The sequence below is a fragment of the Ursus arctos genome, unplaced genomic scaffold (genome assembly GCF_023065955.2).
Source record: "Ursus arctos isolate Adak ecotype North America unplaced genomic scaffold, UrsArc2.0 scaffold_31, whole genome shotgun sequence".
In the NCBI taxonomy this organism is placed as follows: Eukaryota; Metazoa; Chordata; class Mammalia; order Carnivora; family Ursidae; genus Ursus; species Ursus arctos.
In genome coordinates, this window is record NW_026622997.1 from 4,911,922 (window position 1) to 4,926,442 (window position 14,521).

Sequence of the window (14,521 nt, forward strand, 5' to 3'; positions counted from 1 at the left end):
ATGGCAACTGACAGAATCTAGAGTACCACACATCTGGCAATTACCCAAATCACCTTTACGCTCAAGTCTCATTTTCTAAGTCTTCTGTGGCTAGACTACTGATGGAGGTAGACCTTGTCTTTTCCTTTTTGTATGCCCCACAGCGGCGTGCACGACGGCCGAGTTAGGAACTTTTGAGAGGGTCGGTAATCTGCCACAGGGCAGAGCCTGGACAGTGAGAGGCCCAAGAGTCACACGTGGGAGGGATGAGCCTCTTCCTTCCTGTCTGAAGGGCTGGAGGAAGGGAGGGAGGCCCCTCAAACAGCACGTACCATCTAAAATGCATTAAGACTGCAAGTTAGAGCCATCGGTATCAGTGGGGAAGAGTGGACACAGAATGCTGCTAGCAAATGGAAAAAAGCAAATAAAAACTGAGAACAGTCCCAACTCCCACGAATCTGCAAACAGTGATAGGGCAGCAACAATTCCTTTCCTTTATTTCCGCCCCCTGATTCAAGTTGAGTGGCAATTCTTTCCTGCTCCCAAGTCCCCAACTAGACAAGTGACTGCAGGCACCAAACCCCGGGCTGGGGACGAGCGCAGGCCTCAGAACTTGCCTCCAGCACCGAGCTGCAACATATCGGTAAGTCAACGTGAAATCCGCCATAAACAAGGAGCACCCCTCAAAGACCAGGAGGCCGGCTGGGCCTGAAGCTTTCAGGTGGACCAGAGGCAGGACTCTTAATGAGAAAAGAGTCTCGAGGCAACTGGCCGCGTGAGCCTCGCTGGCTGGAGCTCACCTCTGTGTATACGAAGGGACGTCAAGGATAAAGCCAGCTTCGTTATCTGAAGAACACTGAAACAGACTGGTCTTTCCGAGAACAGGAACCAATCGAAGCAGTACCCTGGTCACGTCAAGATCATGCTCCGTGTTCCCACGCCTGAGTAGCTGCAGACCAGAGGACGGTGTCCAAGTGGAGAAAGGGAAACGACGGGGAACTTCTAGGCCACGCAAGCTTGTCTTTCAGGAGACTTCCAGGAAGGAAAACTCACTCTCGTGGTCTGTTGACCATGACTTCACCCAGGGCCTCCAACACTTCCCGTTTATAGTCCTCGAAGTCGCCGTCGATCTGGCTAACACTCTGCTCCTCGACCACCCACAGCTGGCAGTTGGTTTCTGTGATGAGTCGGGCATCGTGGCTGACGACAATCACAGCTTTGAAAAAAAGATGAGAGAGTGGAGGGCAGGGAGGAAGGAGGCAGAGGGGAATCAGAACCTGAAACAAGGGAGCCCTGGCCAAGGAACACTACAGCCTGGTCCCCAAGGGAAGGAGGAGGGCGCACCCTGAGCCGACTTACCGCCCTTGTATTCATTGATGGCTTCCCCGAGAGCATCAATAGACTCGATGTCCAAGTTATTGGTGGGTTCGTCCTACGGAGGAGACAGTCCGTGACCAAGCGTTACAGTTCCTTTTGTTATTGTCACCTTTAGCCCCTCCCGCGGTCCACCTCACTCACCAAGATGAGGACATCAGGCTCCCGACAAGCCAGCTCAGCAAACACAACTCGGGCTTTTTGCCCGCCTGTAGCAAAGGCAAGAAGAGGCCGTCACATTTCACTGCCTTATGTCTCTGAGGGAGCGGACTGCGCGTGCGGACCCCCAAGTCCTAGCTCCCCTTCTCTTCTGACTCTAGGCACAGTCTGGAAGTACGAAAATGAAGGATGAGGACACCTTCCCTAGCTCCCTACAGTGGTACCAGAGAGTTTGCAGATCTGGATGGTGTGGGCATGACTCTCGAGGCCAAAGCGGCCCAGGCACTTGCGGGCATCCTGGTAGGGCAGGTTGAAGCCCCGCTGCAGGTACTCGGTGGGTGTCTCCTCCATGCGCAGCTGCTCTGCGTACTGCTGGTTGAAGAAGCCAATTTTCTGCCCAAGAGAGGGAGGCGGTCTGTGAAAATCATACTTCCTCCATTAGACTCTTTATTCCCTAATTCCCAAAGCCAACTTACCAGCCGGTGGTTCTTTCTCATTTCTCCACGAGTCTGAAAGGAAAAAGCAAGTGGGAAGATAAGGGAAAGGGGAGAGGTGCTGCCGCCCCACATCCCAACTGCTCTGAAGGGGAGACGGACACCAGACTTGGGCTGGGAATAAGCTCATGCAGGAAAGGCAACCCAGACGCTCTCCCTCATGTGACAACGGCACACCCGGGAAAGGGGAAGAATACAGAGCCAACGGGGAGTGAGAGGAGAATAAAGAGGAGAGACAAAAAGCACAGATTCAGAACCAGGAGGGGACTGACCACAACCAAAGGCGGCCCTTCCCACCCCGCAAGACCCACCAAAGGCATCTTTTTCAGCCTCAGATGGGGGTTAAGAGACAGTTTGTGAGAGGATCTAAAAACACCTTGTGGTGTGTGAAGAAAAGGGCCCTTCTCAACACTTCCCCGCAGGGAGTAAAGAGGGCTACGACCCATGTAAAGCACCGTACGACAGTGTGCTGTAAAAGTCCTAAAAGCAATTCTAAGGAGTAGACCCTAAAAAACACTACATTCACGAACACGTACAGTGACTGACTGCAAATAAATCATAGCAGACCCACAAAAAACACAGATAACTGCTGGCATGGAAACATGCTTGACGTACGTTATGTGAAAAAACTAGCTGTAAAACAATTCACCGCAGAGCCCATTTTTGTTAAAAAAAATTTTATGCACATTTGCAGAGGAAAAAGAAAAAGCAATCCATCAAAATTAATACCAGTGATCTCTAGATTTTTCTCTCACGTACGCAATTTTTGAGCATACTACAATGGACTTATATTTCTTGTATAACCACAAAACACATGGGGGGAGGGGTACCCCCAGTCCAGCACCTCTTCCCCGGGCTCCTCCCCGAACCGCTCTACAGTGCTCTCCTCCCCAGCACCTCTTAGGACACGGAGTCATCTGTGAGTCCCGTATTAAAATCTCCAGCCCGGAAGGGGGCTCCCTGACCCCCGCGTCTGGACGGCCGCCTTCCCGCCCGTGCCGCGCCCCGTGCCGGCCGCAGGACTCACCGGTGTCAGCCCGCCCGTCAGCAGCAGCAGCAGGGTGCTTTTCCCCACGCCGTTAGGGCCCACGATGCAGACTGCGAGGAGAAGACAGGCAGTGAGAGAGGTCCCCAGGAACTGTCCCTGCAGTCCAGCTCCCCAAGCACTCGACACCAACTCACTCCTTGAGTCCATGTCAATGCCAAAATCCAGATTCTTGAAGAGTGGTTTCTGCCCCTCATAACCAAACGTCACACCTGAGAACCAGGAGAAGAAGTGATTCACTTTCTTTTCAGAGTCACCCTGAAGGTCCTGTCCTGGCCTTGGAGAAGAGGAACGGATCCCATCTGGGTGGAGGGCGTGGGGCGCACACGCTCCCTCCCTGTGCTGCTGGGGTCCGCAGCCGCTCACCGTGCAGACCCAGCACAGGAGGGCTGAGCGGCGGGGGGTCAGGGAAAGTGAAGCGCACGGTGTACTCCTTGGGGCGCTTCAGGAGCTCGGGAGCCTCTTGTGATTCCTCGTCCTGGTTTTTCCTCCGGCATTTCTGCTGCTTTCGAGTCAGGGCTTCCTTGGTTTGCTTTTCCTGAAGAAGGGGAAAAGGAGAAATCCGCATCCTTCACAGCAGTCCCCGAAACGAAGGGCGCTGTCCCAGAACCCCCCCTTTCTCTGTACTCAGAGAAGAGCCCCCCAGGCCAGGCAGACCCCCAGGTGCTCACCGCCTGCTTGGTGGACTTGCCACCTGCCTTTAGCTCCTTCAGCTTCTTCTCCTGCTTCTCGTACTGCTTCAGCAGTTCTTTCTGCTTCTGCTGATACATCTTCTTGAAGGTCACTGCAGCAAAATAGGGGGATGGGCATCAACGGCTGTCTTTCTCTCCAGCAGAGGGACAACCAGGACCAGTGAGGTCAGACGTGGGCATCACTGTCTAGCCTCTGAAGATTCAGCTTACCTACATCCCTGTAAGTCCTTCCTCCGAGGCCTTGCCTTGAGGCCTCATCTCTTTCCTCTCCCTACAAATGATCCTACTTACTGTAATTGCCCCGATAGTAATGGAGCCGCTGGGCATCGAGATGGATAATATCGGTGCAGACATCGTCCAGGAAGCCCTGGTCATGGGAGACGATGAGCAATGTCTTCCGCCAGCCCTGGAGGTAGCTGGGTTTTAGAAAAAAGTGTGGACATGTCACAATGGTCAGGTTAGGGCTGTTAAGTCAGAGGAAGCAGAGAGACAACGAAAAAAGGAAGGAAGAGAGGAAGTGCTAGGTTGTAAGGACGGAGTGTGCACAGCTAGAGGAGACCAGGACAGGCCGGGAACCGATGGCGCAGAGACTGTAACCGAAGGTGACGCACTTATTGAGCCAGATGACAGCATTGAGGTCCAGGTGGTTAGTGGGCTCATCCAACATCAGCAGCGTGGGCTCCATGAACAGCGCCCTGGAGGGTGGGGTGGCAGAATGCAGGATCAGGGGTAGGAAGATACTTGCTCAGAAAACCCCACAGAAGCCTCTGGTAGGTGAGACCAGGAACACTCCTTCCCAATCCCTCCTCAGAGAAGCTCTTATGCAGGAGATGTTGATGAAAACACACCACCAGGTAGGGAGGAAAGATCTTGAGTCTGACAACGCAGACGATACGGGAGGAAGCAGGAAGCCTTAAAACTCCCTGGTGGCCTTAAAAGAGGAAGAAGGGAAAGCCCCCCAGCGGATGGAGGCTAGAAGGGGGAGGGTGGTGATGTGGATGGCCCACCTAGCCAGAGAGACACGCATGCGCCAGCCCCCCGAGAACTTCTGTGTGGGCCGATTCTGCATTTCAGGGTCGAAGCCCAGACCAGCCAGGATCCGCCGGGCTTTGGCCTCTGCAGCTGCCGCCCCGGTTGCCCGCAATTCCTCATACACCTGGAGGAGGGAGAAGAGGACACACGTCCGAAGGCTCTGGGAACCCCCAAGCCTTAGCCCACACCCCTTGCACCATCTCCTCTACCTTCTCTAGCCTCTCAGCAGCTGTGTCGTCGCCCTGCTCCAGCTGCCCCTGAAGCCGTCGCTCCTCTTCCAGCAGCTTCAATCGCTTGGTGTCGGCTCGAAGAACAGCCTGCACGGCTGGCGTCTCATCCGCTACCACCTCTAGGGGGTAAGGGGAGAACAGGTCGCCCAGAGAGCCAAGACTCCCATTCTTTCTTTCCTTCAGCCCTATTTCTGGTTTGCCCGACCTTGCCCAATGCTTTGTACTTGTTCCAAATAACATTCTCTAGTCTCTCCTCTCCTTGGCATCCATTTCCCTGGCCCCAATCTCCCCCAGAACCTTTCCCACTCCATAACCACAATTTCTTCTATTCTTGGTTGACTCTTCTACCCCGACTGCCCCGCCCTCAGACCCCCCCCCCAGCCCGCCCCACCACTGGCCTCACCCTGCTCACAGAGCAGCACGTCGATGTTCGGAGGGATGCTCAAAGCCCGGTTGGCGATGTGCTTGAGAAGAGTGGTCTTGCCCTTGCTGGAGAGTGAGAACTACTGGGACCAGGCCACCCCTGAAAAATCTCTTATTTTCCTTCCAGCCCCTTCCCCTTTACGGCTCCAGCCCCTCTCCTCACCCATTGGGTCCCACTAGCCCGTAGCGGCGGCCAGCTACAATGTACAGGTCTGCGTTGACAAACAGCTCCTTGCCGTGGGCTGAGATGCTGAACTTCTCCAGCTGCAGTCATCAGGGCAACAGTGGCAGAGGGAAGGACAAGTATATGAGAGCCCCCCTCACACAGCAGCTGCAACTTTCTCCCTGCTAGGAAGCCTCTGACAGCTCCAGCATGACCCTCTTCTCACCACGCTGGTCTCCTTCCTGTCCACTGCTTTGAACAGGAGTCTCCCAATTTCTAAGCCAGTCTAGCCCATCCCACCCTACTTCGTCCCCAAGGGTGGACCCCTCTACTTCTGCTGGTTTTCCTATTTTCTCGCTGAAGCTGGCAACACGCCTCCAAGCTTTCTTCCAGCGGACTAAGCCACTCATACCTTAATTCCTCGGCTGCCATGGCCGCTCAGGGAAAGGTGGCACTTTCCTGAGCAAAATGGTTGGGAGGGGGCCCCTCAGACCTTACCTTAATGTCAGATGCATTTTCTAACATGGCTTGGCGGGAGGACATCTCTGCTTGGGACACGGAGAAATCATTTTCAGCAGCATTGGCTGCTTTTAGTGAAGCCACCTGGCGCTCATACTCCATCTAAGAAGGAAGGGAAAGCTACATATGAGGCCACGGTCTGCCAGTTACCTATCACAACACAGCCACGTCATCAGGCACCAAAAAAAAAAAAAAAAAAAAAAAAAAAAAGCTAACAGAATACACTTCTTTCTTTACTCCGTTTTTTTTTTTTTTTTTTACAGTAACCCCCAAAACTCTCTTTCTTGCCCTCCCAATTCAGATGTCCCCTATTTGAAAATATTTTTTAAAGACTTTAAGTAATCTCTCTATACCCAATGTGGGGCTTGAAGCTACAACCCCAAGATCAAGAGTTGCATGGTCTAACGACTGAGCCAGCCAGACGCACCACCCCTCTCACTGGAATATTAAAAAAATCAAATGCTCCTAACTTCAACCAAGATCTTACCTGTTTCTTTAGCTTTTTCTTCTCCTTTTTGCTAAGGTGAGCATAAGGGTCATCAGCCTTAGACTCCCCTTCTTCTTCTTCCTCTTCTTCTTCCTCTGAACCCTGTGAGAACCGGGGGTGATGAAAATACAAGAGATTCCTTCTAGAACTCAGATTTCATGTCATTCACAGTCCCACAGTCAGCTCGTTCCTTCTCCACCCAGAGTCCTAAAATATCTTACTGGGTCCTCTCACTCTCATACACACCCCTCCCTGGCATCCTTCAGCCACTTCTGCCACCAGGAATTATATAAAACAAATGGCATGAACATGCATGTATAAAATACAACAATCCTACATACCTGCAAACATAACTACCCACACTGCTGGGAGGGGGAAAATAAGTGAAACAGGTTCTTTTCTTCATGTATCAAATAAGTTTCTGTGGCTTACATGCTAAAATGCAAAGAAAAGGTCCAGAAACCCTAACATACAGCACTGAAAAATCTAAAAGAATCCAGAATCAGAAAGTGCTAGAGGTGCAGGGACCTCAGAAATCACTAGATCACACAGAGAGCTGAGCCCCCTGAGGTGGAAAGGTCACACAGCTGGTGACTGGCAGAGCATCACCCCAGGCTAACACCAGGGTCCTTTCTTCTCTGAATCAGGAACTGAATGGGCCATGGGTCAAATCTTACCTGATGCCTGTTTTTATACGGCCCACAAGCTAAGAATGGTTTTACATTTTCAAAGAGTCGTTTAAAAAAAAAAAGAATGTGCATCAGAGATTGTATGTGGTCCATAAAGCCAGAAATATTTACTATGTGGCCCTTTACAGAAGCTCGTCAACTCCTATAGTAGTAACGACACCCCTGATTCTGCTCCCCTCCCCAAACCAAGGGCCGCAAAATGCTAGTCCCTCAGCCCATCCTCTCCCGACACCAGAATACATACTTGCTCTGCCTTCTTGGCCTTCTCCTTCCCTTGTCTGGGTGGCTCCTTTTCTTTTGTTATTTCTTCTTCTTCATCCTGCTCCTCTTCGTTGTCCAGAGCAGCAAATTTATTGTGAGGCTAACAGGGAAGAGAGAAGGTCTGATAAAATGTTCTAATTCCTGAGACCCAGCAGCGGACCCTCCTCCTGCCAATGCTCCCTCACCTTGGCCTTCCCCTTTGACTTCTCTTCCTTTCCCTTTCTGCCCTTCAGCCCAGGCTGCTGTTCCTCAGATACAGCCTGGAAAACACACACACAGAAAATTAACTTACTTCCTTGTTGTTTACTAAGCATTTTTAAGGAGTCTAGAACTGGGAATTATACCGAGTGCTGCGGAAGAGAAAATGAGATCTAGGAAAACCCTAGCTTCCAGCTTGTGATGAAATAGTCAAGAGTTAATGAGATGACGTTAGGAAAGCTAAGGGACTGCGAGTCAGGAAAGCAAGCAACGTGGGCGGGGCAGCACTAGCACCGGAGGGCTTCCAGAGGGCAAATCTTGAGAGCAGACAATGAATGTGAGCTTGGAAAAGGCATTCTAAGGAAAAGGGAAGACACAGCATGAAGAAAAAAGAAAGGCTTCAGGCCGCCTGGCTGGCTCAGTCGGTAGAGCACGCGACTCTTGATTTTGGGATTTTAGGTCTGAGCCCCAAACTGGATGTAAAGATTAGTTTAAAAAAAAAAAAAAAAAGAACCAAAAAAACCTCCATAAAATGCTTCAAAAGACATAAAAATGAATGCTGAGGTATGAACAGGCCGATCTAAAGCATAAACATGGAAGAATCAATCCCAAGTAACCCTGTAGAGGGATCCAAGCGGAAGAGCAAAGACTTGAGGTCCACTGTTTCAGATTTTGAGTCTGAAGACCACAGAATCATTACAGACTTCTGAATAACAAAAATAGATATTAAAAAGCTAATTTGATAGTGTAAGACAGACCTAGAAGAACTTTATTTATTTATTTTTAGGCAGGCTTCATGCCCAGTGTGGAGTAACGTGGGGCTTGAACCCACGACCCTGAGACCAAGACCTGAGCTGAGATCAAGAGTTGGATGCTTACCCAACTGAACCACCCAGGTACCCCTAAAAGAACTAGTTTTAAGGCAGGAAAAGGGGAGCCTAGCTGGCTCAATCAGTGGAGCATATGACTCTTGATCTCAGGGTTGTGAGTTCAAGCCCCACTTGGGTGTAGAGATTACTTAAAAATAAAATCTTAAAAAAAAAAATCAAATTTAAATAAATAAAAGCAGGGGGGAAAGCGAGGGAATCACCACACCACGGCCAGAAGGTAATACATGGGGTGGGGGTGACCAGCAGCGCTGCCACTTTCACCTTATTGATCCGATTCTTCTCCAGCTTGGCAGGCTTAGGAGGGTGTTTTTCTTCTTCCTCCTCATCCTCACTCTGATCTTGAATCAAGGCTGCAAAAACATTACCAGCCTAGAGAATGAAAGGGTCAGAGAAGTCAATGGGATGGTCAAGGCTGCCCCCCTGGGGTCTCTGTTTACCATACAGATGGCTTACCTTAGTTTTCTTCCCTCCTCGGGGTATGGGGGCAGGGACTGAAATGACGAGGAGAGAAAAGGAGGTAGGAAACGATTATAATGGCTGGTTCCTTAGTCTAATCCAACTCAAAGATCAAGGAATCAGGAACTTTATAAAATTCATGACTCAGGGATTCTGGGAACCCATTTCCCCTCAGGTCATTTACCCTCATCCTCCTCATCGCTGGCTGGCACGGACAGCTTCTTAAGACGCTCCATGAGCTCTTTCTCTTCTCCATCATCATCCACATCCTTCTTCCGCCGACCTTTTCGGGTGTCTCGTTTCTTTTTTTGCTGCTGAAAGGAAAACAGAGTAAGACAAAGAAGCCCAGGCCCCTGCTGCATCTCTGCCCTGACAGTCCCCCGTTAGCTGAGTGAGCCAATGTGGGCCGGACCAGGGCTGGTGGATGGACCCCCTGACACCTGAACCTGCTGTTGTTGCTGCTCCTTCTCCTTGAGCACCTTCTCTTCTTCCCCTGCCTGTTTATCTTCTACAGCAAGCTCCTCAAAGAACTGTAAAGGAAGTTAAGATACAGGTAAATGTGTCTCGGAGACCAACCAAGCTCTTCTCTACCGCATACAGGCCCATGACCCTCCAGTCCACCCTCACCTTCCCTTCCTCTCTTGACAAGATCTTTTCTCCTCCCTTGAACGGCCCCCATCTCCTTCACATGGCCATTTTTTTTAAGATTTTATTTATTTCAGAGAGTGAAAGTGAGAGAGATCAGAGAGGGAGGGGGAGAAGCAGACTTGCCTCCGAGCAGGGAGCCCGATGAGGGGCTCCATCCCAGGACCCTGGGATCATGACCTGAGCTGAAGGCAGACGCTTAACCAACTGAGTCACTCAGGCGCCCCGCATGGCCATATTTTGATTGGAAATACCCACGGTAATTTCTCATCCACAACCCTCATTTACTCACCGTCTTTTTGGTCTTTTTGTCCTTCTTCCCCTTCTTTACCACTTTGTCTAGAAGGTTAAACAGACATTGTGAATGCTTATCTACAAATTCCAAAAGAGCACGACCTTCCCTGCAAAGCTCTCAGTGGCTCCATCCTATTTTACTTTTTCTATCATTCCCTAGGCATTTGCACTGTCCCACAAAAGACAATGATGCCTTGGTGGCAGTGGAAGGGAGAAGTAGAATTCATATGGTAAAAACAGAGATGGGAAGTAAGCAGTCACGCTATTCAGGGATGACTCCTACTTTTTTTGTTTTTTAAAGATTTTATTTATAAGTAACTTCTATACCCAACGTGGGGCTCAAGCCCACAAGCCCGAGATCAAGAGTCCTATGCTCCACTGACTGAGCCCGCGGGTGCCCCATGACTCCTGTATCTGGCAAAATTAGTTGCACTAGTGGTACCATTTATTAACTCAGGATATACTGGAAGAGAAGGTCCCCTCTCCCCACCTCTGCCACCCATGAGGGGAAAAGTAGGACAAAAATATTATAAATTCAGTTCCCGTATGTCATTTGTGAAAAGCGCAGATAGTGTAAACAGAGCTCTCTGGTAAGTAAGTGAGTATGTGGGTCTATGCCCCACCTGCTCTGCTCACATAACATTCTAGCACAAATCACACTGCGTTATATTTAACTGTTTGTACATCAATCTTTCATCCCAGAGAACCACCTGACAGACTGAACAAATTCCAGCTCCTGCTTTCTATCCAACCCTGTTTCCTTGACGGCAACTCCCTCTAAATCTCTAACTTCCTCTCTCCCTGCCCCCAACAGATTGGGAGGCAACCAGCAGCCTCACAACTTCTTCCTGTCCAGGCCTATCCACCATATTCCCCTCTAAACCATGCCATCCACCTACTGCTATCCAATTCTATCCAGAAGCACTCCCGTAATCATTACGCTTGAAATAAATAAATAAATGGCTTTCTGCTACCTACCACACTAAGTATTTTTCTTTTTTTTTTAAGGTAGGCTCCATGCCCAACGTGAGGCTTGAACTCATGATCCTGGGATCAAGAGTCACATTCTCTGCCAACTGAGACAGCCAGGTGTCCCCTACGTTAAGTATTTTTAAGCTAAAATTCCACATTGTTTATAGTAATCAATTATTCAGGAAAGTTTTACTGAACATCTACTATGCCTAAAACTGGAGTTATCAAAGGACAATCCCTATAATTTAAGGCTTCGCAAACTAAAAGGGTCCTATCCTATCTTTTCTGCTATATCTGTTTCCCTACTCACACCTATGTTCTGGACATTGACCTCTCCTTGCTCCCTGAATAAGTCCCAGGCATACACAGTCTGTCTTTGCTTAATCTGTGTCTTCTATTCAGAACATATTTCAAAATTTGATCCCCACCTCGGGTGAGTAGTGTAACGAAGCTGAAAAGATGTGCAGAATGATGAAAGGTTTTATATGCTATTCCACAGAGCTTAATCCTAGTGACGTTTTTTTGTTGTTGCTTAAGAGATTATTTATTTATTTTAGAGAAAGAGAGTGTATGGGGAGGGGCAGAGGCAGATGGAAAAAAAGGAAAAAGTCTTTTTTTTTTTTAATTTAAAAGATTTTATTTATTTATTTGACAGAAAGAGAGAGAACATAAGCAGGGGGAGTGGGAGAGGAAGCAGCAGGCTCCCAGTGGAGCAGGGAGCCCGATGTGGGGCTCGATCCCAGGACTCTGGGATCACGCCCTGAGCCGAAGGCAGACGCTTAACAACTGAGCCACCCAGGCGCCCCGAGGAAAAAGAGTCTTAAGCGGACTCCACACTTAGCACAGAGACTGACTTGGGCTCCGTAGAACGACCCTGAGATCACGACCTGAGCCAAAACCAAGAGTCCGATGCTTAGCCGACTGCACCACCCAGGCGCCCCAATCCTAAAGACATTAAGACAGAGGACCCACTGCAGAACAGAAGAAAGGCATGATCAGCTCACCTTGACAATGCTGAGGAGTGACTTGTCCCAGATATTAATTTCTCCCCAAGGACTAACACAATCACATCATCTCTTCTCCCTTTACATCTCTTCTGAATTTCAAACCTTACTTTGATCCTCCTGAGAAAGTATGATCGCCAAGGAACAGGAAAAAGCTAAGTATGGCTAAAGCGAATCTGTTATCTTCCACCTCTCCTCCTCTAACAGCTCCTCCCCTTCAATACACCACTTAAGCTGCTCCTAACTCCAAAGCCGAATAGAACACTTCCCTTAACCTTAACATCTCTTCACCCAATTATCGTTTGTTACCCTTGTCCTCACTGAGTCTCCAAAGTGTAGTCCACACTAGTTCTGCTTCCTTATTTCCCACTCCTTTGTGAACATACTTCAAACTGATTTGGGTATCATCTCCTAAGGACTACTACCCTTTGCCAAAGTTGCCACCGTCCCCTTAGGTGCTCAACCTGAAAAGTGTATTTTGAGTCCTGATTTTGCATGACTTCTCTGCAACGTTCCATGCTACCACCTCCTCAACCTCTTACTTCCCTCCTGTCATTACGTAATTTCAGGGATCTTGTTGCTCCTGGTTTGCCTCCAGTTTCTCTGACGGCTCACCTTTTTCCAGTCTTATCTCTTATGCCTCCTTTCCTTACTTCATTTAATTGCTGAGGTTCTTTTGGGTTCTTGTCTTCTGTCCTCTTTTGGCTTCAAGCTGCATACTCTTCCTAGCGGATTTCTCTGCACCAACATTTCAACAACACGCCTGTGTCCTTACTTCCAGCCTAAGATCTCTCTTCCTGCCACCTGCTCTTAGAAGTTTCCCAGAAATCCCCAACTTGGCATTCAAAAGGTGACCTTACCTCTTCCCACTCCCAACCTTACAGCCCATTCCTGATTTCAAGCAATAGTCTACTACCCAATGAGTTACTTGAGTGTTGTTCTTAATCCGTCTTCCTTCAGTCAGCTCGCAGAAGTGCTCAATGCCATTTCCTCAGTAACTCTTTAGTCAGTCTTCACCGCCTTGGCTCACTCTCTTACTGCTTCTCACCTAGGTCATCGCCAGAGCCCATTACATGGTCGTCCTGCCGCCAATCTTGACCAATTCAAGCCATTCTCCACCGCTCAGTGTTGTCAGGATGAGCTGATCGGATCATTCCTGAAACACTTCAATGAGCCCTCCTTAATGTCTTCAGGATTAAAGTCTTGGGAATAGTATATGAAGTCTTCTATTATTTATCTCCTGCACATCTTTCCAACCCCATCACATTAGTCACCCAATACTGGGAACCAGCCGGGCTCATCTATGTCTTTACCTTCGCACAGATTTCTCCCTCTGCTTGGAATGCTCCTTTCCCTGGCTAACTCATACTGATCTGTCCACATATTCCTGGAAGACTTTGCTGACATTCCTACCCTATCTGTCTGAACAGATGCTTCTCCTCTCTGCTCTAGTCTCATAGCATTCTCAAGCACATTCATCACTTTGTCAACTACTTTCTGATTAATGCTGTCCCCTCCATTAAACTCGGTGGTGCCCCTTCGTGGCAAATCTTATCTTTTATTTCCACAGTCCCAGTTCTCTACACAGTACTAGGTATACAAGAGGCTCCCAATGAATGCTTGTAAAATTAGTCACTGTGTGCCCACTGTAATTATTTGTACCCATTTTCTCTCCCCTTGAAGTGCCTTCAAATTTGGATGTCTTCATATTTTTTTCTCCTTCCCCTAAGCACAGTATATATGGTGATTAAAAGCAGCTGCTCAACAAACATTCGCTGCTTTTAAGTGAACCTTAACTCCCATTCCAACACCCAGCAGCTACACTACACTCCTGCTCCAGATAAGCATGACGCGTATCATGCAAGAACTCAAGACGGAGTCATCCTCTCGCTCCCGAGAGGGTATGGGTGGGTGGGTGCGTGGCGCGGTGTGCGTGCGTGGATGAGCGCGCAGTGGGAGGGGTACCGAGGCATTGCTTACAGATTCCTGTGGCATGTGGAATACAGTATGGTGACGTCCAAAGGAGGAGGACTTTCTCATTTCTCCCCATCTCTCCCGCGGCACCACATGCTTTTCCTTGTCTCCCGTCCAGTCCCACTGAAGCTCGTGCGCGACAGCCCGGCACTTTTTCTTTCGCTCCCACCCAATTCGCTCCGGCCTGGGTAAACGCTTTCCAGCCCCATTACACGCATGCGCAGGGGCCTCCGTCACGGCCCTATCCCTCTCACACCCCGTGACCCGTTCCTAAAACACGCGCACTCTCTTCTCCCCTTTTTCCCTCTCGTTGGTTCCCTATCAGCCTCACCTGTGGGACTCGTACTCTCTCCGTCCCCGATCCACTCGGGTTCCGGCGGCTGCTGCTTGGGTCCCTTCGGCATCGCGGTGGCAGTTACAGCTACTCTGGAGACGCCGGTCGCTATTTCCGCTTCCGGCAGCGTGGGGTCCCGAAGGGGGCGGGCTCTCCAAGGCCCGTCCTTTACTTCGGCGTTCCATGGGCGCGCCCCGTCCTCTTCTC

The 14,521-nt window shown here is 49.6% G+C and overlaps 1 protein-coding gene across 6 annotated transcripts; it reads right to left on the reverse strand.

The window, feature by feature from the left end:
• Window positions 1–450: 450 nt before the first annotated feature.
• Window positions 451–14,516, reverse strand: ABCF1 (ATP binding cassette subfamily F member 1). Of its 6 annotated transcripts, none has more exons than XM_026511337.3 (25): window positions 14,312–14,516; window positions 10,029–10,075; window positions 9,532–9,621; window positions 9,276–9,405; window positions 9,089–9,126; window positions 8,897–9,004; window positions 7,733–7,807; window positions 7,531–7,647; window positions 6,598–6,699; window positions 6,090–6,212; window positions 5,592–5,692; window positions 5,409–5,494; window positions 4,985–5,124; window positions 4,751–4,899; window positions 4,355–4,438; window positions 4,035–4,159; window positions 3,723–3,835; window positions 3,418–3,589; window positions 3,189–3,263; window positions 3,034–3,104; window positions 1,989–2,021; window positions 1,737–1,905; window positions 1,498–1,562; window positions 1,339–1,411; window positions 451–1,195 (listed from the first exon to the last, which is right to left on the reverse strand). In XM_026511337.3, the coding sequence occupies exons 1-25, from the start codon at window positions 14,382–14,384 to the stop codon at window positions 1,029–1,031; spliced, it is 2,526 nt and encodes an 841-aa protein (XP_026367122.1). In that variant the 5' UTR covers window positions 14,385–14,516; the 3' UTR covers window positions 451–1,028. The 6 variants fall into 6 exon arrangements, with proteins under 6 accessions (XP_026367122.1, XP_026367125.1, XP_026367124.1 ...); XM_026511340.4 differs by having other exon boundaries at window positions 9,276–9,402; window positions 9,538–9,621; window positions 14,312–14,448; XM_026511339.4 differs by having other exon boundaries at window positions 9,538–9,621; window positions 14,312–14,448.
• Between the last annotated feature and the right edge of the window lie 5 nt (window positions 14,517–14,521).

Excerpts from the sequence above, each read along its gene's own strand:
- ABCF1 (XM_026511337.3), bottom strand. The coding sequence starts at position 14,384 with ATGCCGAAGGGACCCAAGCAGCAGCCGCCGGAACCCGAGTGGATCGGG. Across the intron at positions 5,495-5,591 it reads GGGCTAGTGGGACCCAATGG|CAAGGGCAAGACCACTCTTC; the intron begins GTGAGGAGAGGG and ends CTCACTCTCCAG. Across the intron at positions 3,836-4,034 it reads TTACTATCGGGGCAATTACA|TGACCTTCAAGAAGATGTAT; the intron begins GTAAGTAGGATC and ends ATTTTGCTGCAG.